Raw genomic sequence first — 22669 nt, forward strand, 5'->3', positions numbered from 1 at the left:
CCTTAATATGAGGTGAAAACCCTCGGCTTGTTTGATTAATTATATATGACACGTGAAAATTGAATAGATGATCTACACCAATACTATTCTTATATCCCTTGATAGTTATTGTTGTTTCATTTATTATCATATACATACACATATGTATGTATGACTTATAAGCTTGCATGTCTATATATTATGTATTCGCACATAGATATATATGATTGTACATGGACGTACAAGATATGTATACATATGAACATGTATGTATTTATGCATTTTGTGTCCGTGCTTAGGTTAGAATCATAGTCCATTGATAGAAAGTAAATTTGTAACTTTTTTGTGCAATGAAGGTTGTCTTCCACCACAACATTTGATACACACCACTACAAATAGGTGTAACATCTTTCATCCTTCCCTATCTTTTTACGGGTCATATATGTCATCTTTCCATAAACAATGAATCGAAACAAAAAACCAACATATATCTCTTCCACACAAAAACCTACTTTATCTAATGTACACTCCAAACCACAAAGAATGGTGGAATTGCAGGTAGAAATTTGCATGAACACAAAATTGATTCTCTTTCCACCTAATGTGAATGGCTATTATTATGTCTTTTTTTATTTAGTGTCGTGGTAACCATAATTCACATTTAAATTGTTCAAACAAGTCATGATGTGAGGACATAATGGAGTAGGAATTTCACAGATGGATAAGGAAACACGGATTTTCTAACGATTTCAAGTCATCGACAAACCTACATGATGTAGATGTGAAAGGTTCTAGCAATTTTCTAGGGTAACCAGGGAGGAAGTGGTAAGTTATGGCTAATGTATTCCTTGGTGATAACGAGGATAGGCTTATATAGGATGGACATACATGTATGTATATACATATACATGAGAATGATCGATTCGTAAACATATACCGACGAGGATGGCTACGACAAGAACAAGAACAAGAACAATAATCATAGTAATAATAATAATAATGATAAGTTATGTAAATATACATATATATTGCTAGTAAAAGTATGGTTTGAAATAAAACCAATTCTGTAGTTTAATTAGTGAGTTTAATAATAATAATAATAATAATGTTTTTGTTTTTTCAACTTTAGCTTTCCTAAGCTTCTTTCCTCATGCTCTTCCAATGAAATGTTCCTCTTCTTTTTCGTCATCATTCTCACATAGACACAGAAGAAGACGAAGAATAAGAAAACTCTGCACCAAAGCTTCACCTAATTCTCATTAAGCTTCTTTTTTTTTCTTGTTTTGTTTATCTTTTATTTGCAGAAAACCCCACACATTCTGCTGACTCAAAACCCTACAACTTCTTCTCCCTCCCTGTCTGCATTTGTTTTTTTCAAGAATCAAGAAGAGATTTGCAGCGTCAAATAATTCACATATTTTTGTTCTTTGCACAGGTATATGTATGTGTGTGCAAATATTCAAAAACTGTATTCATTCATTTATTTTTGCACAGAAATTCTACAAAAGAAGAGTTATAATTTGACATAGTTTCTCCCTTTTTTCCTTAGTCTCTTTGGGAGCTTTTCCATATGCAGAGAAGAGTAATGGGAAAACAGGGCCCTTGCTGCCATTGTGGAATATCTAGTAAGTCATGAAAGTCCTCATTGTCTTAGTCATTCTCTAATGAAATAGACATTTGCCATATGTAAGCATGCATTTATAATGACATATTCATTGCCAGAAACATGTGTATGCATTTATGCGCACATGCATAGACTTGCTCACCCATACACACACCGATACCCATACTTATATACGCACTGACATCCATAGCCATACACAGGTGCTTGTGATACATTATATTAAAAAAATTCAAAGAAGAGGGCATGCACATGATCCTCTTATGTCTTTTGAGAAATAGTAAGAATGTAAAGAGTGTTTGTTTGGAAATTGGAATGCAAACAATTAATGCACTTGGCTTGTGAGATATTCAGAATGCCCTCAATGCCCAACATCTGACCAACTCAAAGTAAATTCGCATTCGCTTAAGAGCTGGATATATGCAACTGAATAACCAGAAAAACCTTCCCAAACTTATAATCAGAGATAGCAAGTGGTTTGTTGTGAAAAGTTGTCTGATTATGAACAAGTCTGTCACTGATGAAGCTCACGCTCAAGTTCATGAGCATTCCTTACCTCCTATGAGATTGTCACAACACTTCTTTTAAAAAAAGTACTCATTCCTTTAAAGGGTTTGAACTCTTCCTTATTGTTATTAGCCTTTGTTTCCAACGAACCAAGGTTTTTGGGATCAGGCCAAAATCCTTTAGAGACCATTTTTGCTGAAAGTATCAAAAGGAACCACTTAGGATTAGGGAAGAGGCATTAATCCTCAAAATGAGTTAAACTGAGTAAACTTGGGAAAAGGAACATATGTGTTTCTGGATGGCTTTCCATATTGGCTGATAATGCATGGCCAGTCCAATTTTTAATTTGGCTTCCTGGAATATAAAAGTCTCATAAAAATTATCACATCCTGAACAGGTCACATTTGTTTTGCTATAGGAACGTCTTATTTTCAATGAATTATTCATTTTACACCTGATTACTGGTAAATCAATGTTTTAGATCTCTTTATATGTTACATGAAATCAAATATTTCTTCTGTAGAAGAAAGAACATATAGTATGTAACAGCTACTTTGATCAATATGTTAGATTTATGTATGTGTTCTCTTGAAAGGTTCTTGTGTTTCTTAGTCGCATGAAAGAAAATCAAAATAGCATGAGATAGCAATTGACTACTTATTTGGTCCAATCCACATATGGTCTTATTCCTTGCCCATATAGTCTTTACGTTGAATTCTTATGTTATGCACCTGATGTGCTTTGGTATTGCAAATCTGTGGGGAAGCTTATGTTCTCTAAAGAGAGATAAAGAAGGAATAGCAGAAATTGAAGGATTATACACAAAAGAAATATAGGATATGGTTATAGAAAGAGAAGACGTTTCAGAAATAAGAGAAGCAAGGGGAAGCAAGATTAGTCTTAGGATTCTTCCCTGAATTGCCGAGTCATGTTTGGGGATTATGGCTACATTGTGCATTATACACATCTTCATGTAGCTTTATAGTATATACTAATGTATTATGCAATTAGAGAATGTTTGCATTTGGTGTATTAGGTCGGTTGAATTTATAATATCTAAGTGTGTTGGCTTGCATTTCAAAATAATGTTATCCTTAAAATTGAAGTAAGAGGTTGAGTCTGTTTGAGTTGTGTAGGCACACCCCTATGGAGAAATGGTCCGGCAGAGAAACCGGTTCTATGCAATGCATGTGGCTCAAGGTGGCGAACAAAAGGTTCTTTGGCCAATTATATGCCAATGCATTCGGGAGGTCTCGGAACAAAAAATAGCTCTACCAAGAAAAACAAACAGAAGACTAATGAAGATCGTCCTCATAAGAGAAAGGAGCCTTATAGTGGGTTTTCAGAGTACTGTGTTTATCAGCAGTCAGAGTATCTTTCAAATGGAATGCTTGATGATGATGTGAGCACCCGATCAAGTACAGGATCAGGGATATCATTTTCGGAAAGTTGTGCACAACATACCCCTACCGCAGGCAGAGCATCAGGTGCAATCTTGCCACAGCCTCAACACATTACTTAATGCAAGTTTTAGTTCCTGTCCGTTTATCTTATTTGTGTTTCTATTTAATTTGATATAGAATTCTGGCCACCATGGGGTTTTCATGTGCCTTCAAAAAGGCGTACTTCTATGCATCGTCATCGACTTCACATCAAACAATTTTCTTCTTCCTCGCCTACATCAGAAACATTTTTATGTAGATATTCATCAGAAGACGATTTGCTGGTTGATTGTAAACCTTTATCAACTGAAATAGGTTTAGGAGGGGTTTTCATTGGATCATCATTGTCCATACCTCCAACACAAGACTCACAAGCAAGCTCTCTCATGTATGATAGTAACGACTTGGAAGAATCAGTCGATTTAAATGACAATTTAGTTAGGGAAATGAGTATGGACAAAGAATTAGATCAAAGCCTAAAACGTAAAGGAAAGGAGAAAACGAACCAGCTTATAAAGAATGCAGGTGTCAGTTGCACAAATGTTACAAAAAGCTGGATGGCAAACAAAGCTCTTTTGTAAGTATACCATTATTCTTGTATTAGCGAATCATTGCTTTATCATCTCAGGATTTTCTGTTTTCATGGATATACGGTTTATCTATATGACATTATTTAATGCTTTATATTTAGAGATGGAAGAGAAAAATTAAAAAGAAAGAAAGTTGAACCAATGTCCAATGCTTCAAATGCATACAGAATAAATTGTAGAAGTGCATTTAATATTTATGCTATGATAGAGTAATGCCCTCAATTGCACCATGATCATCATTCTCTGTAGAGATATTGACCATAATGTTGTCAATCAATTATCACAGCCATTGTGATAATAATTGAAAGTTCGCTATTGATCAGTCTGCGTGGAAAGAAGGCTGCAAGACTCTCCCCATGTGCCACCAGCTTCCAAAGTAAGTTATAGGTCAATCAGTCATAGTGAACTCTCTTATCTCAGGTGAAAGTTCGCTATTGGTCAGTCTGCGTGGAAAGAAGGCTGCAAGACTCTCCCCATGTGCCACCAGCTTCCAAAGTAAGTTATAGGTCAATCAGTCATAGTGAACTCTCTTATCTCAGGTGGAAGTGATGGATAACACATCAGGTAATTGATTATGTCTGCACCTCCCTTGGGGTTTCAAAATGTCAAGCATCTGACCTTGTGTGAAGGGGTGTTTCGTCATTAAAAGAGATGGTGAAGACCTCTTGTGGAGACAAGCCATTGTATATTACTAATCCATATTCACTAACCGTGCCAAGAAAGTGTTCACCATATTTTGTTACGTACAGACTCTTGTATCTTGAACTTGTCAATCTAGGCCAATTAAATGAGAATATGATCATCCTCTGCCTCTGGCAAACTAAACGTGAGAAGTTCTACAGTATCACATCATAATTTAAAACATGACTGAATTTTCACAGAGAGATACGAGTCATGACACACCCAATTTCCAGGCATTCGTGAACACTTATATTTCTATTGAATAAGTTCCTCTGGTGGCAGGGCTTCTTTCTTTTCTTGGGGCTTTTCTCTCACTTTATTTTTAGGGCGTTAATTATCTGTAAATAAAGTTCAACAGATTTGCTGTATGGATGAATTCTCTGCCAAGCATAGAAACCAAATGATAGAATAGCTGAATGTTTGTTTGTCTTGGGGTTTGTTGTTATGTACACATAATGTAGGTGAGTGTAGGTCACTAATATTTACATAAGTGAAGGGTATGTTCACTAATGTTTGAAAGGGACTAATGTGATTGGATATAAGGAACGGTAGGTGCATTCACTATCATGATCTTGAAAACCAATGAATGGAGAGTCTTTTTAGAAAGGTACATATATTCAAGGGGCCTAGGAAGAGGTATAAATATGTGGCTTAGCTACTCTCATAAGCACATTACATCAGAAGTCTGTTGTCTTAGACACTGGTGGTGCGGGCTAGACTTCCGTCATGACGACCGTGTTAATCTCTTCCAAGGCATTAGTCATCCTAATATCCGGCGGTATGGGACGTCGGTGGTAGGTTGGCTATGTCTTGATCATAGCTCAGGGGTGGTCGGGTAGAATGGGTTCTTCTATCTAATCTATTTACCTTTTTTTACTCTATTTTGGTCTATTGATTAGTAATAGACTCTTAACATTTGTATCCCTTTGACCTCAACATAAGTCTCAAGTTTTGTTTCAAGTTGTAGAGTTTGGTGATGTGGCCACTCGTCATTATTTGATAATTCCCTGGTTGAAGGGGGTCTCTTGAATTATGGACAGGCATAATTGTGTGCATGATCCATTTGTTGGGAGGGCTCTCTATAAAGGGTCTATTAAACATGTGTTCAAGGATGGGGGCAAATGTGCTCGCCCTTTGTATGAGTATACTTGAAGTCTACGTGGATAGACAATCATCCATCTTAAAGGCACTGAATATTCTTCTCAAAGAAGCAGATGGGAAAAGAAAGAAGATATATTAATATTAATGTCTTTTAAGAGGCCAAAATGGCCTATAAGACCAAACAAGAGATTACATCTGAATTGTTCTTGTCTTTGAGAACAACAAATCAAATAAATGTTACTGAGTAAAAAATAGTAAATAAGATAAAAAAGACTGATGAATCTTGCTATTGGTATATCTAAGATTATCAAGTCAGATATATTGTCATTTTTTTCTTCAAAAGTTCTCTAACATAGGTTGATCCAAAATGGGGAGCTCTGTAAAGCGAGGGAGACACTTGTGATGGCAGGAGATAAATGGCTTTTATTTGTCGATAACAAGGGTGGTGAGATCATGGTCCATGAGGCTGGGTCCTACGTGCATGACATATTGCTATTGCCCAATCTATTGTAACCCCTTTGTTATGTCCTGGTTGGGAGCCCATTTGTGTAACCCTTGATTGACATGTAGCATGAGTAGGAGTGATGGGGCTAAAGAAAGTTGTGATTGTTCTTTGTTGATGAGGTTGTGTGTCTTGACTGTTGTCCTTCAACAACTTTTCCATGTGGACCTTGAGTTCTAGCAAGAAAAGCTCCAAGCATCATTGGTCCTCATATTGCATTACCTTGCATAGTGGGCCAAAGCCTTGCTTAAAGAGGCAATGGTATCTCCCTCTTATTTCATAAAAAATGCTACATGACAAACATAGTGTTCTTTTAGATTCACTCTTTGATGACACAATTGACAATTTTTTTCTTCTAGAGGTATTCATGCATGTCTGCCTATCTCAATCTCTAACTGATGTGATGAAGTTCGCAACTGCCCTATCACACTGGGCATCGCGTAGGATAAGTGTATGTCTATGCAAGCTTGCCTGATGATGAATCCATCCTCCAATGTGTGTAAAAAGTGTCTTATAGTGGGCCATCTTCCTACCAAGTGATATTTTGGGGCTGATCCATGTTATCCTGTTTTCCAAATTAATAATACTAATTTGGATCACTCTATTCTTTTCCACTTTGGTAGTGTTTAGATGGGGACAATCCAAGCTATATTGGAACGAGGGTTGTGCATTTATGCTTATGCCATGTCACTTGAACCATTGTTGCATTTCAGCATACCAACAATGAATGTCTCCATGTTCAAAATTGTTTTTGATGACATAAGTGCCAACCTTGAGTACCTTCGTTTAGGGAGCTCCCAAAGCTGTTGGATATAGGTCACTGATCCGAATAATGCCGAGATGATTCTAGAGGCTGCTCTCATCTCTGCCTGGATTATATCATGGGGCACTCATGCTTTGCCCGGATTGTATCATGGAGATAAAGATACATTTACATCCATTAGGAGCAAAATTGTCCTATGAGACAAATTTCAATTTATCCATACTGAGAAAGTAAAAGCTCACGTTTTCCTAAATATCCAAAAGAATGAATTTAATGCATGAAGTGGCTTTACAACTGGTAATAATTATGGAGATGGGTTTGCAAGCGTAAAGTGCATAATTACTATGTTTGGGATGATTGGTGCTGGGAGGACATGGTATCCAATATTGATGGGTATGGGAATATGAATGAACACAGTGACATGCAATTGCACTACATCATATGCGCTAATATAAGGGTTGATTCCCTATGCTTTGAGGCTCTAGCAAGCCTTGGCCAAAGTGACGTGGGTCTGAAAGAACACAGTGACACACAATTGCACTACATCATATGTGCTAATATAAGGGTTGATTCCCTATGCTTTGAGGCTCTAGCAAGCCTTGGCCAAAGTGACGTGGGTCAGCTGTCTCCATTATTTATTTAATAGTTTGAACTCTGCAAAGAATGTGGCATTCTTGTCTCTGATGTCCATGTAACCTGGGCATCTACATGAAGTGTTCCTTGCTCTCAACCTCTTCTTACGGAGCATTTGGAAGTCTCGCCACCCAAATTCTTGGTGGCAAATGCTGCTCCATTGCAAAAATATACTCTTATCCAGCTGTAATTTAGACATGCTGTCCACATTGCTGATAGGAGGCATTTGCTGTTCATCTCGTAGTTTATGCATACTCTTTGAATTTGGGGATGATTGTGCATCTTACTCATCAGGTGGATGTTGCAGAGTGACATTATACTCTCCACAGTGGCTTTGTATAGATACCACTTTGAGACTTTTATATGATCTTTGTCATATTTTATCTATAGCAATCGACATTTTTCTTAAAAACAAAAAGAAGAGAAAGAGAGAGATTTATGAAAAATAGATGTACAAAAAAGGAGAGCATGTGTCTGTGTGTTCATGTAGACACTGTTAAGGGAAAATAAAAGATCAACTAACAGTCTCATTGTCCTCTCACAAACTTTTGTATTGGAACCTGCAGAGACGAATTCCCTTACAATAAGCGTGATGTCTTGCAAAGTTGCCATTCACCGCTGGTGTATGTGGAACTGAAAGTAAACCCACAGAGTCTTTTTTATAACTTTTAAAATTTTAAAATTTGGTTGTTCTTGTACCGATGGTGTTGTCTTGTTGCAGGATGTCATCAACTTTGATACATTTATGGGCCTCCTAACAGATCAGGAACAGCAGCAATTAGTGAAACAAGTTTCACCATCAGATACACAGTCAAATAGGTATGGTTTAAATAAGTTGTTTTTTGTGATATAGCTTGGTTTAGGTGTTTAAAAACTATGTTGGTGTTGGAGTGTGTAAGAAAACTTATGTCAAATATAAAGTTTTAACTTTCAATGATCAATGTTGATTCTAATGGAATAAAATAATGAGAGATACAAAACATAGTTTGATAAAAAGGAGTTTACCACTCTATATTAGTCTCCAATAGATGTGCAACCCATCACCAATAGAAAGGGGTTCTAAGCTACCCTGCGCGTAAGTAGGGTGCTTAGATACAAAGTTTATTTAAAAACTTAAGAGATAAGAGAGAATTCTTTAAACTTGGAACTCCAATGAGCCTAAAAATAAAGGCAAGTAGAGAGGAGAAAAAGGAGGCGGTTAAGAAACATTTAAGGGTTTTAAAGTTTTAAGGGTATTAGCATCGTAAGGCTGAGGATAGTCAGAAGATTCGGGATTAGGGTTTAGAATTAAGCTATCAGACTAGGGTTAGGGATAGTAGGATTTAGTTCCCAATCACTAGGCCCTAAAAGGAATTTAAAAAGATAACCTCATGAGAATGAGAATGAGAATGGAGAAAAAACTAATATAGCAAAATCAAGTTAGTTAATACAACATTGAATAAACCTAATGCATTTGGCTAGTACAGAGGCTCAAATGCTAGTAACTTTATAGTGGCAAATGTATTTTGCCTTCTCAAGGTAAACTGTAACATATCCTAGAGTGAGAATTGAGCATATGGGTAGAGAGAAATGGCTACCATTTAGTTGTACAGGCAGGTTTGTAGAAGGGGTTCACCACTTTGGATCACATGCTTATCCGCCGAGCTCTTGTTGAGGAGGGAAGAGCCCATAAAAGGAAAATCTATTGTTGCTTTATGAATTTCCAGAAAGTTTTCAACTCTGTATTAGGTGCTCAGCTCATGCAACAACTTGGAGCTCTTGGAGTTCGAAAAGATGTTGCAATGGGGAATCTATGCACTATATGTCAGGAAAATGTGTTCCTATTGGGTTGTCTGAGGTTGTGGTTAGCATAATTGGAGTAAAGCAAGGATGCCCAATATCTCCCGGTCTCTTTGGTCTTTCTATTGATGAGATATCTAAATACATCTAGAGGTTTGTGTCGATCTCTGACTCTCTGGAGAGACTACAAAGACATCCACATGCTCTAAAGTCATTTTATATAGATAAAGTGTTGAGAATCAAGCTCAACTTGTGTGAACATGTGCTTATGAAGAAAAGCACAATGTGTGGAAAAGTGTGTGAGCACACTTTATTGTAATCCGTGTAGTTGTCTAATGTGAATGTGGTCAAGGAATACCAGATATTCTTATGACAGAATCGTACTCGAGTGGATATCTTGATTAGATTCTACCAACCACATTTAATGTGGCAGTTCCTTGAGGACTTGTATACAAAACCCCCTTGGCCCATTATGTTTAGATGATCTTTAGTTGATTAATATAGTTTTCTCTTCAGTGCATACGCCGTCATCCCCCTACTGTGTATTTTCTTATTTCGGGTTATTTTCTCTTATTCCTTCTCTTGCTCACACACGCATTATCCACATACTGAACTCTACGAGAGTCAGATTCTTTACATAAAGATTTGTCAATCAACCTTGATAAAGCTAAAGCGATGATGTTTAACCCCACTCAAGCATGGGGGAGATCAGAACCAGAATTCTTCATGGGAGGGGAAAATTTAGTATATATACAATCCTAAAGATCTAGGAATAACCTTGATGGGGCTTCAGTTCTCCCTATGGAACACTGCATATGCTTGACTTTCTTGTGGATATGCAGCCTTTAGTGCCATTGAAAGAGAATGTGCATTTTTACAGTTCCAAGAACCATGAACTAAATTGTAGTTGTTGGTAACACTTATAACACTAAAGCTTCTCTATAGTGTAGAAATTTTTGGGCCAATTCTTCATAGGACACATAATTGGACAGTTTTGGATTTGATTGCCCACATGATAAAGAGCAAAGTGTTGGTGCCCCATGAAATAATCCGGCAAGATGGGAGCATTATTCTGATCAATGACAAGAATTCGACATATCACAGAGCTTCCTAAGCCAAGGTTCTCAAGGTTGACACATGTCATCAAAACAGCTTGCTGAACACAGAGATCATTGTTGTTGTTCCGCTGAAATGCAAGTCATACCTTAACATGAGTAAAGTGGAAAAGAATAGAGTAATCCGAGATGATACTTTCAAATTGAGAAATTAAATAACATGGATTAGCCCTAGGCCGTCTCTTAGTGGGAAGATGGCCCACTACAACAGACATTTTTTACATACATTGCTGTATGAATTTGTTATTGAACCTATCTCACGTGCTCTGCAGTTTGATATGCATGAACATCTATGAAAGTATAGATATGCCAATTGTGCCGTCAGGGGGTTGGAATCTAAAGAACACTACATTTGTCATTGCACTATTCTTTATGAAATAAGGGGGAGATACCATTGACCTTCAAACAAGGGTTTGGCCCACTGTGCAAGGTAACTAGGAAGACGGTGCTTGGGATTGTTCTAACAGACCAAAGAGACAGAGAGAGGTTGTTGGACAACAATACAACCACAACTCATCAACAAAGAACCATGACATCTTTCTTTAGCTCCATCAATCTCTCACAATACAAGTCTATCAAGGGCTACATGAGTAGGGTCTCATCCAGGATATGCGAAGGGGTTAGAGTAGATTGGACAATAGCAATGTGTCATGCATGTAGGCAACATTCATCTGGATCACGGTTTCTTTCACCCTTATAATCAACATAAAAAGGCCATTATCATCCGGCACTAAAGTTGCTTGCCTCATTTCAAAAATCTCTCCAGCTTGGAGCATTCGATGTTGCAAGTTTTTTGAAGGCAGAAGTTTCAGTTTATCTTAGTTCAGAATCTTAATTGCTTAGATAACTGGATTCCTTACTATGCTATATTTATTTTGGTTTGTTGTTCTTATTGACAAGACAGCAATTTAAGATGTAATCTTTTGTTCAGTCTTATAGGCTATTTTGACCTCTTAAAAGATATTAATACAGCTTTTTTTCTTTCTCAGCAGTGTCGTAAATAAATTACTCGCCAAATTAATATTATATAGTCTGTTCTACATTGAAATATTCTCAAGTGCTCATCTCCTTAGGATGGGTATGAAACACCATTGCAATCAGATTCTTAATGTGAGCTTTCTTGACTTGCTACCCTGCTTACATATGACCTATCTCTTCTAATGATTGGTGCTAATAATAAGAAGTAACAATAGAGGATTCATCCTATGTCTGCTGCCTTTGTTAGTTAGTACGTGTCCAATGTGCCTCTAAATTATCTTGTACCCCTATAGAAATAATGTTTAGGGTTTAGGGTTTCTTGCAAGCTGATGTAGGATGCTCTATAAGTATCTACACTATCATACTTCCCTGCTCTAGACATCAAAAGGTAGGTAGGAAACACTACTCCAAGCAACCTGTTGGCAGTGTCTTCCTCACATGGAAGGGAATGGAAATGCTATATTGATGGGTTTTTAAATTCTCTCTTCCCTCTTCTTGTTTAATTATGCTTACTTAAAATTGGAAGTCACCTATTCAGAGATTTCGTTTTTAGAACTCCTCTTTATTAAAGGGCTATTAACAACGATCACTTACCTCGTATTATATTGGGAATTCTGAGGAGCATATCCTTGCGCTTCATATGAGCCATGACAATTGGCTCCCTGCTTTCAGATATAGGTATTTTCTCCAAGGATATGCGTACTTCTTGCTGTATTAGATTAAGGTTATTACTAAGATGGGAAATTTTGTTTTTAGTTATTCATGAATCTCACCGGGAACTTAGCGTGCTAGGAAACTTGGGCACTCTAGAAATTCCATGTGCAGTGTATGACTAAGGTTCAGATGAGTGCTAATTTTCATTCATTGAAAGTTTGCACCTCAATTTTGGGTTTTTTTGGCTTGGGGGAGAGGAGGGGGGCACATGAAATTCTGGCAGGAGACAAATCTAATCCTCGTTCCTCTGGAAAAACAAGCATGTTGTCTCTCTTAGCTTCCTGGCACTATATATTACATTAGAGCTAGAAGCTGTCGGGTGGTCATTATATTGATCAACATCAGAATTGTCCACAGCCTTCTCAACGTTTCAATACTTTTTACACAGTTTTGTGGGGGGATGTGATGGGAGCTTTGCTTATTTTAGTGGAGACAGATGCAAGGAAGATGATTGGAGCTATGCCATTGATTTTTATTGCAGGTGATATGGCTCCGTATCTTCACTGCACTTGGGTTGACTTTGGATTCTCTGTATAAGTCTTTTGGAAAAACCTAAGCAAAATGTAGATATTGACATGAACTGAATGAAGGATAGTGTTAACTTTTAGAGATCGCCATCATTGGCTGGTTCAAGATGGAGAGCTCACTAAAGCAAGGAAAACACTTTCAATATGGACGATGATGGCCTTGTTTATATATTGTCATGGTGTATCACGTCCAACTATATTGCAAAGATCAATAAAGAATGCATTTAGACGGTGAAGATTGAAGAGCTGCTCCTGAGGGCCCCAATTTTTTATAGAAAATTGAATATACTATGATGGATAAAGTATCAGCAGATCTGCACATTTTATGAGAATAGGGTTGACATTTTTCTTGATTTATATTGCGCAGATTACTTTGAATTTAAATTGGGGTTATTGTCATCATGCCTGCATTTGATGTGCATCCATACTCCTATTTGTGAACTTAGAATCGAAGTTATATGCGCATCGTCTGGTTATTTTTATGTTCGTCTGAATGAACTTTATTGTAATCATGTAATGAATATGAATTCATAAGTGTGAACAGCATACTCCTATTTGTGAACTTAGAATCGAAGTTATATGCGCATTGTCTGGTTATTTTTATGTTTGTCTAAATGAACTTTATTGTAATCATGTAATAAATATGAATTGATAAGTGTGAACAGCAGTGACATCTGACAAAGGTAAAATTTATCTAAATGAACTTTATTTTTCAGCTTAAGGTGCATGTTCAGCTGTGCTCAATTTGTGAGCTCTTTGAGACTTTTCCAAAGTTTACTGTCCGAGGGTATGTTCGATTCAGAATCTGGTCTAAGCCCTAGAGTTTTGCAACATTATCAGCATCTTCTAACACTACCAGACTTACGGACATCAGGCTGGATTGAAAGATGCTCACAGTTCTCAAACCGAGCAAAACGAAAAAATGGCATGGATTATGCCAAGGTAAACTCTGATGTGATGTAATATGATCTGTACATCTCAAATGGTATAGATAGAGCAGCATATATATATATATATATATATATATATATATATGTATGTATGTATGTATACCTGCTTGTTTCTAGTCTGAAGACAGATATAATGACCTACTAGTTATTTTGTTATAATAATTTTTGGGGTTTCACACTATGTTAGGCTTCCAACCAGTAACATAATTTATTTTACAGAAGATTTTGTCAAGTAAACTATTTATGAAAAACTAGGTGATTATGTTCTAACTTGTGTTTTTTTCTGGGCATTGGGGGGATCAGATCATCCAAGGCAAGGAGTTTCTGAAAGAGAAAATGAAGAGCTTGACTTGCATGGGGTTAAATCATTTACCAGCTGATGGTGTCTTTTCTTCCATTTCAGCTGGTAAAAAACCAAAATCTAGCATGGATTGGCCATAGCCAAGTGATAGAATTCCACACTAGAGCTGCTTATTCTGATTTTTTTCTTTCTATGTTGCACTGCTTGGGTGCAGAAAATGCAATCACCGATCAGAAAGCTGAGACATCTCTTGATTCATGGTCAGTGCATTCAAATGTTACAAGATATCACAAAGATGGCCAGCAAATCGAGCCAACTAGCAAAGAAAGGCAACAATACCCTCTTTTGAAAAGTGAGAGTAAATGCCATGCCCTCTCTAATCCCAAAACCAACAAATCAAGGGAGAAAAGACATAATGCACTACATCATGGAAAGAAAAGCCCGATGAGGAACCATAGATTAATGGAAACACCTAGCTATGGAGTTCTAGATCATGACATTTTGCTTGATCTCCCTTCCAATCTTTCTTTTCAGCAAGCTGAATTAATACACCAACCAGTATGGAACTGCAAGCCACAACCAACAAACACCGAAAGAGCTCCAAAGCAAAAAAATGATAACAATGTACTTGTTGAGGATGTACTGGTCGAGAATGAACCTGATTTGGAGTGGACTGGACTTCTATGGAATTCTCCATCATCAGGATCCGTGAGCCATTCTCTATACTAAGCATAATCGTATCTTTCCTTATTGTTCATGGGATGTCAAAAGTCTTGAAGGAATATTAAGCCTTTTGGTGTCATCTCACAACATCATGTGGTATGTTATAAGAGTGTATGATAGTGTACGGAAACTTTTGTACAATGAAAAGTTGACAGCAGTAATGTGAACAGTGTCTATGAGTTAGGGAACACTGAAGCTCTAATATATATCTCTACATCAAGTTTCCCATTTTGAGAAAAAAGATAATAAAATGGAGAGGTTTTCTAGCTAGCTTTCTTTGTCGGCCATGGCCAGTAGTGTCTGATTGAGTTGTTGCATCTCCTTTTAAAATGCGAATGTATAAGTAAAATGAAACTCAAACAAGCGCCAAGTTTGTAATTTTTAAAACACTTGAAGATGTAGTAGAGCAACTGTCATAAGTTTTTTTATTTATAAATGTTATGGCAGATCGCTTTATAGTTGTGGCAGATCAATTCCCTAGTTAGTAGCTTAGCTAGTTTAATTCATTTTGCAATAGACATGTCTATGATCTTGTACTGATTGCCTCATTGAATTTGTTTCATCAAGTGATTTTGCATGTCATCTGCAGCTGAACACTGTCCATGCTATATCTTTGGTACCTGTGGTTAATCTTTACTTAATTTATTGCTGTTAATGAGTTCATTTTTGTCTGTTTCTCTCTTCCTGTGGGTATATAAGCATTAGCTAGATTCAATAGCTGCACACCATTAACCTGGCAGGCTGGCACCACAACATATCACATCCCATTGCTATTACTCTTGGCCATGTTTTGATATTTGTTGTTTTTGGCCATTCATAGATGTTAGAAAGATTCTGTCTCATGGTATCACGAGGAATGTAAAAGGCCGAACTGTGTAAAAATGTAACCCACGGAGATTCCACAACAAATAGCTCACAACCACGTGTGAACCCTTATGTGCCGAAAACAATGTGCTTATGAGGAAGCATAATATTGAGATTTTTACCACTTTTCCATGGGCAAAGACTCCACTGCTGCTTGGCTTACTATAGCCATCAAAGTCCTGCCTCACTACCTCCACCTTCACATGATGCAAGGTTGAGAATGCCATGTCTCAACATGAATGTTTGTCTACAAGACTACAAGGCAAAAACCTCATGTGTGCAATAAGCACCATCGAAATTATCCTAGTACACATGTTCAATAGAGCCTTCTGAACACATGGACCATGGAATGGTTGTTCCTATCCAGAAATTGGGGATCCCCTTTGAACCTTGGAAATATTTGACTATCAAGGCCACACATTTGCCAAACTTTATGGAGTGGTGCCTAGAGTGGAACTAAACACTTAACATCAAAGTTAATGAGATATGGGCCCCAAATCAAGAGGAATTTAGGTGAGCCTTCCCTATTGCAAACCACATCCTCACTTTATGTTGCTTGGTGGACAAGCAAATGGGCAAAAGAAGCAATTGTAAGGACTTCGATAATATACCAAGGAAACAACTCTATTAACAATGTGGTGCTCTCAAATTCTCCTTTAACATTATGTGGGCAATATATGAACTATATAAGCAAGTATTGGGACAAGTTACATCTCTTGGGAGCTATGGAAGGTAATCACAAGCACTATTGGTTAGAAACAATGTTGTCCATCCTCCCGTGCCCTCTCCAAATTGACATTGATGAGGTAACATACTAAATCATAGGTGAAGTTACAAGGGAATTGACATATTAGGGTATTTCCACATCATTCTTTCTGGTGATGCAATTAATCTTAGTGTTTGAATCTCATTCAAGTCTACAACATTATCTCAATGCCTTGGATAGTTTTTGCTATGAAAAGGGATAAATTATAAACCTAGGAAAGACTAAAGATGTGATCATTCACATCAACTCGTAGACAAGTTGGCTTCACTCTATCAAGAGGAAAGGTGAAGTTTGTTGGGAAAACAAGTCCCTTTGGATGGGAAGAGCATGAGCCGAATGGAATGGAGTTGATAGGTAAACTCGGCCGAGGACGAAAATTGATTTCCGAAAAATCAACAATGGATTGAAAATCGACTTGATTATTAGCCGAATTGGTCGAAGTCGATTTAGGAGACTATATTTGTAAATAGTCTAGATGTGTCCATTGAGGCTATATTTGTAAATAGTTTGCTATGTATATGAGTATATATACACTTAGGGCAAGTAGTTAGTAAGTGATAATCATTATAGTTCAAACAAGTTACAATGAGTAGTTGCCTCTGTAACTAGTAAGAGTGAGAAAGAAAGAAAGAAAGAAAGATATATTAACGTCTTCTAAGGCCAAATTTGGCCCATGAGACAATTGGTTTACAACAAAAGAGTATTTATCCAGTCATCATAACTAAAATAAAATTAAGTAAAAAATAGAACTTAAACTAAAAGAGTTCTAGTAGTGTACAATACGTAGTATACTCGAAAGTGACTATACACTAAGCCTAATTTTATTTCCACCCAAGCCTCTCGAAAAGAAGTGGGGGGTCAAAGGGTCTTGATGTGGGTGTGACCCATGGTTCCAATGTAGAGAGTACCCTAGCCATGGCTTCTAGGCGGTGTAGCTCACGTTCCCTTATTTTCAATATTGCTTTCACATCACGTCGAGTTGCTTTGAAACCCGGCACCCGAGGACGTCTAGTTCTTCTTTGGTTTTCTGCCTCATCAATGGAAAGGCCGAGTGGTGCAAGTGTGTCGGCATTCGTTGTCTCCTCCTGTTCCTGAAAAACTTCATTTGTTACATGTTCGTGATCATTAACAACATTATTGTCAACATTTTGTAACTTATTCTCTCTGTGTTGTTTTAGCTCTAGAATGTATTTGCCTAATTTCTTTATATCTAGAGTATCTAATAGTTTGGGGAGGGTGGGAGACGAACCAAGTATGTCTTGGTATTTTGCCCTTATCTCGGCATAGGTTGGACACTTGCATGTAAAGTGGTACTCATCCTCTATCTCTGTGTGACATAACCTACATATCCTTTCCTCCCTAGGGACTCCACTAGTACGACCATTCCCAATCTCAAGTTGGTGAGATGATATTCTAAGTTTTCCAATGGCAACCCTTAGCGCATGTGGTAAGAATACATCTAGATATTTTGGCCGCGTGATAAAACCTAACTCAGAGAAGTGCATGAAGTGTTTCTTATAGTACAACATTTTAGATGGGAGTGGCTCTAGTGGGGTGATCCATTTACACCGAGTGTAAATTTGCCATATTTCTTGGCATATTACTTTATTGCGGTCCTCATGAGAGATTAAAGTGTTATCACTCGTGTGGTTGTACCTAAGGGGAGGTAGGTTATTAATGTCTAGACCATTCACAAGAAGCCAACTCACCATCATGCCATACCATGAGCTAGTATAGTTGGACTCATACAATGATCAAGAGGCCTTAAAGGCTTGATGAGATATTCTATCATGTGGTTGGCTATGTATCCTGTGAATGAAGACTACAAGTTGAAAAAGTGCCTCTACTAACATTGGGGGTAACGTGAACTCAGCCCTAATAATGTCATGTGGTACAATCGATTTGCTTCGGAGTTGGCGTGATAGCATCATCACCAATGGTCTCTCTAATTGCGTCCACATGAAAGATGGTAATCCTAGAGCCCAAACCGTTGATGCATACATGAGGGAGGGGGTCACTAATGAGTCAAAGAGCCACCCTTTAGTCCGTGGCTCTTGAAAGTGTGCTTGGTGGCATTGTCTCTCTAGGAGTGAGAGGGATGCATGTCCTCTCGTGAGTCTATCTTTCGTTGCCTGTGTCATCGAAAATTTACTTGAGTGGGCACTAAAAGTGACTCCGAGATAGACGTATGATCCAACCACCTCGATGGGCTATGGGAGATAGTTAGGTGACACTTAGCTCTAACTTGGGCCGATGTGTGGAAGATAAGGACTTTCGTTTTCCCTAGATTCACTACCAATCCTCGTTGTACACAAAAGTCATCTAAGGCATTAAGGTGCCTTTGTAGGTCGTGTTCGGATTCAGAGAGCAAAACTATGTCATCCGCATAGAGCAAGATACGAACCTGCGTATCCCCAAGGACCATTCCGGTGCCTCCCTCACGAGCAATAAAATCTGTGATCTCATCAATGTAGATCCCAAAAAGCGTCGGTGATAGGGGGCAACCTTGTTTTACACCAATAGTGCTAGTGAAACGATTAGATAGGCAACTTGGGCATCGGACACACCCGAACACTTGTTCATATAGTGCGTAGATGGCCCATACCATATCATCCGGTATCCTCAAGCTTTTAAGTCTATCAAACAACCGCTCTCTAGGGACTGTGTCAAAGGCTTTGCGGAAGTCCACAAAACAACAATATAATTTCTTCTTGTGAGCCTTAGTTTGGTCAATTTGGCATCTAAGTGTGAAGATATGATCAATAGTGGAGAAGGCTCGTCTAAAGCCAGCTTGTTCAGGTGCACGAAGGTTTAGGGTCTCCATATAGTCGTTAAGCTCTACTTCCATTACTGCACCATATAACTTAGCAAGGGTATGGCCTATCATAATGGTCCTATATGTATTTGGGTTCATGGGGTCCCCCCCCCCTTTATGTATGGGGGCCACTGTATTCATAGTCCACTGTGGTGGAAAACCCTTCGCAAGGGCACGATTGAAGATTAGAGTTAGCAAGGGAGCTAGGCACTCTCTCGCATATATAATGTGTTCTGCTCGCAATCTTGTGTGGTCCATGGACTTCCTATGTTGTAATTTCTTTATGACCTTCACGACCCTAGAGGTCGTGAAAAGTGTCCCCGTGGTAGGCCGGGGTGTGGAAGGCATTGGAATGGGTGGTTGGTTTGGGATTTGGTAAAGTCTCTCTGTATATGTGTGCCAAGTTTCGGGATCTTCGATGGGTGTTTGTGGTCTTGGCTCCCGTAGTTTCTTCCATGCCGTGGCGCAATCGCTACTCATGAGCATATGGTAGAGTTCCCAATATTGGGATGCCTCCCACGCTCGTCTCTTACGACGTGTCATCTTGCGCATTTCTTTGCGAGCTTGTATGGAGGTAATACTACCATTGAGTTGTGATACTGTAAGTTGTCTATGTAACTCCCTACAATCCTCGTCATACCATTTATTTTGTGGCATTGATCCTGATCTACCTTGATTTGAGTGTTTTGTATATGGGAAACTGCTAGTTGCTGCGGAGTGAAGGATGTGTGTGAGTTTTGTACTAAGGATTTCTAACGATAGGGAGGGATCAAGGGAGGGGAGATGGGCCTGAACATGTTGAGAGTATATGTCAGAGAGCTCATGTGTGAAATGTATTGTGGTGTGATGGCATGGTTGACTAGACTTGGTGACCTTAGAGATATCACATTTTAGCTCGAAGTATAAGAAACTATGGTCTGCGCCAATAGGGCATGGGGCCACTCGGAAGGAGTTAATCATGTGGGTAGCTTCAGGGCGCCCTATTAGATAGTCAACTGTGCTTTCCCCTCCTCCATGTGGGAAACATGTGAGCTCTTCTGAGCCCGGCCACTTAGCTAAACCATTATATATGACCATCCGGTGCCGACTGCCAAGTTCGAGCAAATGATGGCCAAAGCTCGTGGCGTCCGCACCTGTTGAGAGTGAGAGTAGTAACTCTGTTGTTGTTTGTTAGAGGAAGATGAGCTCGAGGTTCTTGCCTCCGAGTCTCCTTGTACTCCTCTCCGTACACTTAATGATTTGTTTCTTGGGGTTTGTGGACCCGTTGTGGTTTTTCCCTTTCGGGTTTTCCATGTAAAACATTGTGTCTCTATTCTCTAATTTCTGCTTTGTCTGTGTACTGTCGATTTGTTCTTTGCACCCTCATACGGAATTGTGTGAACCGGTTGTCGCCGGCTACGATCCTACAATGGTGGCTTCCAATGCATATCTGAGTCACCAAAGGACATGTAAGTCTAGCCATGCTATAATGACAATGCCAACAATCACACTTCTAGGAACCTTGTACTAGATGATGATGATGATTGACACAATGATCACCCTTACCCTCATGTATAGGGTCTCCATGCCTCCACAGATACATGTGGGTACAAATGAAGCATCCACTTGTCATGATGTTGCCAAGGATGATATGTTACACAACATCCATCCCCGCATGAAATTCCTCTCGGTCAATTAGCAACAACCCCATGAGAGGAGCATTCTTCTAGAAAATGAACCTCACCAACCCAATTCAAATTATGCCAACTAAAGGAACTGCATGCCGAAACCCTTATATAAGCAAATCTACTACACATTCACATTGAGTCGAATTGTAGACAAGTTGTCTTTTCCCTATCACGAGGGCAAGTTGGAGTGGATTTCTATATGTAACTAGGATCACATTTACAAGCATGAATGAGCACTTCTCTATGATCTAGGAGGCCAAAGATCAACTCACAAGAGGTTATGCAACTCTAGTCATGCTAGAACGACAATGCCATCAAGCACACTCCTAGAAAGCCCATACCAAATTGTGGTTAATTCAACATTATGCTCACCATTGCCCTCATACATGGCCTGACCATATGGACTCCAAGCATCCCCCTGTTGACGTGGACACAAATAGAGAATCAAGTAGGTGTGATGTTGTCACAAATGATATGTAACAAAACATCCACCACATAAAATCACCCATGGTCAACTGGTGGCAACCCCTATGATGGTAGAAGCATTATTACAAAGAGTGAAACCACATCAGCTAGATTCAAACCATAATAGGCCTCTAGTAGACAATAATATATCTTTCTTTCACAATCACCCCAAATTAACTACTATATAGGGTTGGAGGTTACGTGAGGAAGTATAGCCGTCAATAGATGAAACAAGATTCAGGTGTGAAAAATGATATAATGTCAATACCTTGGCTCCTATGCAACTAGCCTCCTATACTCAACAATGCTCTTAGAAATGGGATGAGACCCAATGAACCAAAGGTGTTGATGATAGTGCACAAGTACTTGCCACACCCGCCATTCAATCCCAAAACCTTTGGGGATGCTCATCCACAATTGGAGAGAGGCTAACATTTTCCCATTATTATGGAAGAGTTGGTCATATTTCTCATGGACATCTTGTTCCAGGCTCCAGCTGATTCCAAATAGGAGTCCCGTAACTAACCAAAAACTCATGTAACATCTAGTAGAGGCTATGTGGCTTCCAACAAGGTTTACAAATATTCTATAACCTTGATGGTGTTGAAGGTTAGGTTTGTTATCGCCATAGTTCATTATGTTCTGTGCTAATGACCAACCCTCTTCTCATTCAAATTCCAACACAATATTAGAGACAATTAACGATACTAATAGCCAGTTACAGCGGTCAATTGCTGAAGTGCCAATAGTTTACATGTATCTAAAAAATCACTAAATAGATATGTTGGGCATTTCAATCAGCTGATCATCACATCCACATGGGTTGACTAATATCATAATGTCACATTTCGATAGCTCATTCAAGTTCGGAGAAAGGGAAAGAATGAAAGAAAAAAGACTTATTAATGTCCTTTGAGAGGCCAAAAAAGGCAAATGAGACAATGACAGAGTACATCTTTAAATGTTCTCTCATCTTAGAGAACAAAAAAACCAAAGCACATAAAACAAGATTATTAAAACTGTCCTCGGCACTAGATATTCCCATTAGTTAAACATGTAACACTGAATTTAAATGGATTGAAACTTTCACCTTTGAAAGATCTCCAACAGAGATTAAGATAAATCACTGCCCCCAAAAGACCACAATGACCTATGGGACGAAAGTTGAAACCATCATAGAATACAA

General features: G+C 38.4%; 1 protein-coding gene across 1 annotated transcript; it reads left to right on the forward strand.

The window, feature by feature from the left end:
- Positions 1–1119: 1119 nt before the first annotated feature.
- LOC147858468 (GATA transcription factor 26-like) lies at positions 1120–15342 on the forward strand. The gene is made up of 9 exons (XM_087327254.1): positions 1120–1414; positions 1529–1604; positions 3244–3594; positions 3688–4126; positions 8386–8458; positions 8541–8638; positions 13649–13874; positions 14186–14288; positions 14398–15342. Exons 2-9 carry the CDS (start codon positions 1550–1552, stop codon positions 14910–14912), a joined length of 1860 nt encoding a protein of 619 aa, XP_087183380.1. The 5' UTR covers positions 1120–1414; positions 1529–1549; the 3' UTR covers positions 14913–15342.
- The last annotated feature ends 7327 nt before the right edge of the window (positions 15343–22669 follow it).

The sequence above is a fragment of the Azolla caroliniana genome, unplaced genomic scaffold (genome assembly GCF_043228905.1).
Source record: "Azolla caroliniana isolate FFs.n. ecotype wild unplaced genomic scaffold, voAzoCaro1.0.p SCAF_11, whole genome shotgun sequence".
NCBI classification, from domain to species: domain Eukaryota; kingdom Viridiplantae; phylum Streptophyta; class Polypodiopsida; order Salviniales; family Salviniaceae; genus Azolla; species Azolla caroliniana.